The sequence below is a fragment of the Arachis ipaensis genome, chromosome B04 (genome assembly GCF_000816755.2).
Source record: "Arachis ipaensis cultivar K30076 chromosome B04, Araip1.1, whole genome shotgun sequence".
In the NCBI taxonomy this organism is placed as follows: Eukaryota; Viridiplantae; Streptophyta; class Magnoliopsida; order Fabales; family Fabaceae; genus Arachis; species Arachis ipaensis.
The window spans coordinates 118,975,825-118,976,486 of NC_029788.2; the positions used below are offsets into that span (position 1 = coordinate 118,975,825).

At 45.2% G+C, this 662-nt stretch overlaps 1 protein-coding gene across 1 annotated transcript in view; it reads right to left on the reverse strand.

Moving 5' to 3' along the window:
* Positions 1–466, reverse strand: part of LOC110271592 — a 33,417-nt gene extending 32,951 nt beyond the window's left edge. The window contains exon 1 of the mRNA XM_021122586.1: positions 378–466. Within this exon, the coding sequence (XP_020978245.1) occupies positions 378–466 (89 nt within the window). The remainder of the gene's footprint in view (positions 1–377) is intronic.

Consider the following 662-nt stretch of genomic DNA (forward strand, 5'->3'; position numbering starts at 1 on the left):
TCCTTTCCGCCTCGACCCAAAATCAACAATCAAAATCCCGGCTACCAAAACCTCAGCTCCAAACCATTTTCTCAGCAACCATAACGACTCTAATCACAATATATAATAACCGAGATTAACTCTCATAACAACAAATGCTACAACTCTTCAACGTATAATAGAACAGTAACTAGAGGACTTTCAAATCGAAAACGCTTACCGAACCGAAGAAGGAACGGCTAAACCGAAACAGCGGCGGCCTCCAAACCGGTTCGGCGACAGCTTTAATCGTGACCCGCAATAACCGGAGCTTGACCCTATGTTACAAAACCTCAGAATCTCTGGCCAATCATAACAGCATATTGATTTTCAAGAGCTCCAGAAATGAAAATGCTTACCGTGAGAAAGGATTAAAGACTGAATCAAACTGCAGAAGCTCCGGTGATGGTTTCTGTGACCAAAGCAGCTTCTCGGACAGCGACAACATTACTTATGACAGCCACTTCATTAAATACAATAGTTTCAGTGACAGTTTTAAGGTAAAATTGAACTGGCAGAACTAGGAGAAACCAGAAACAGGGCAAGCTCACCAAAACGGCAGAGATTCTAACGGCGGTCTCCGACGGCAGAGGCGGCGTGCAGATCGACGGCAGACCACAGTGGCTCCTCTACTCAGCGGTTCT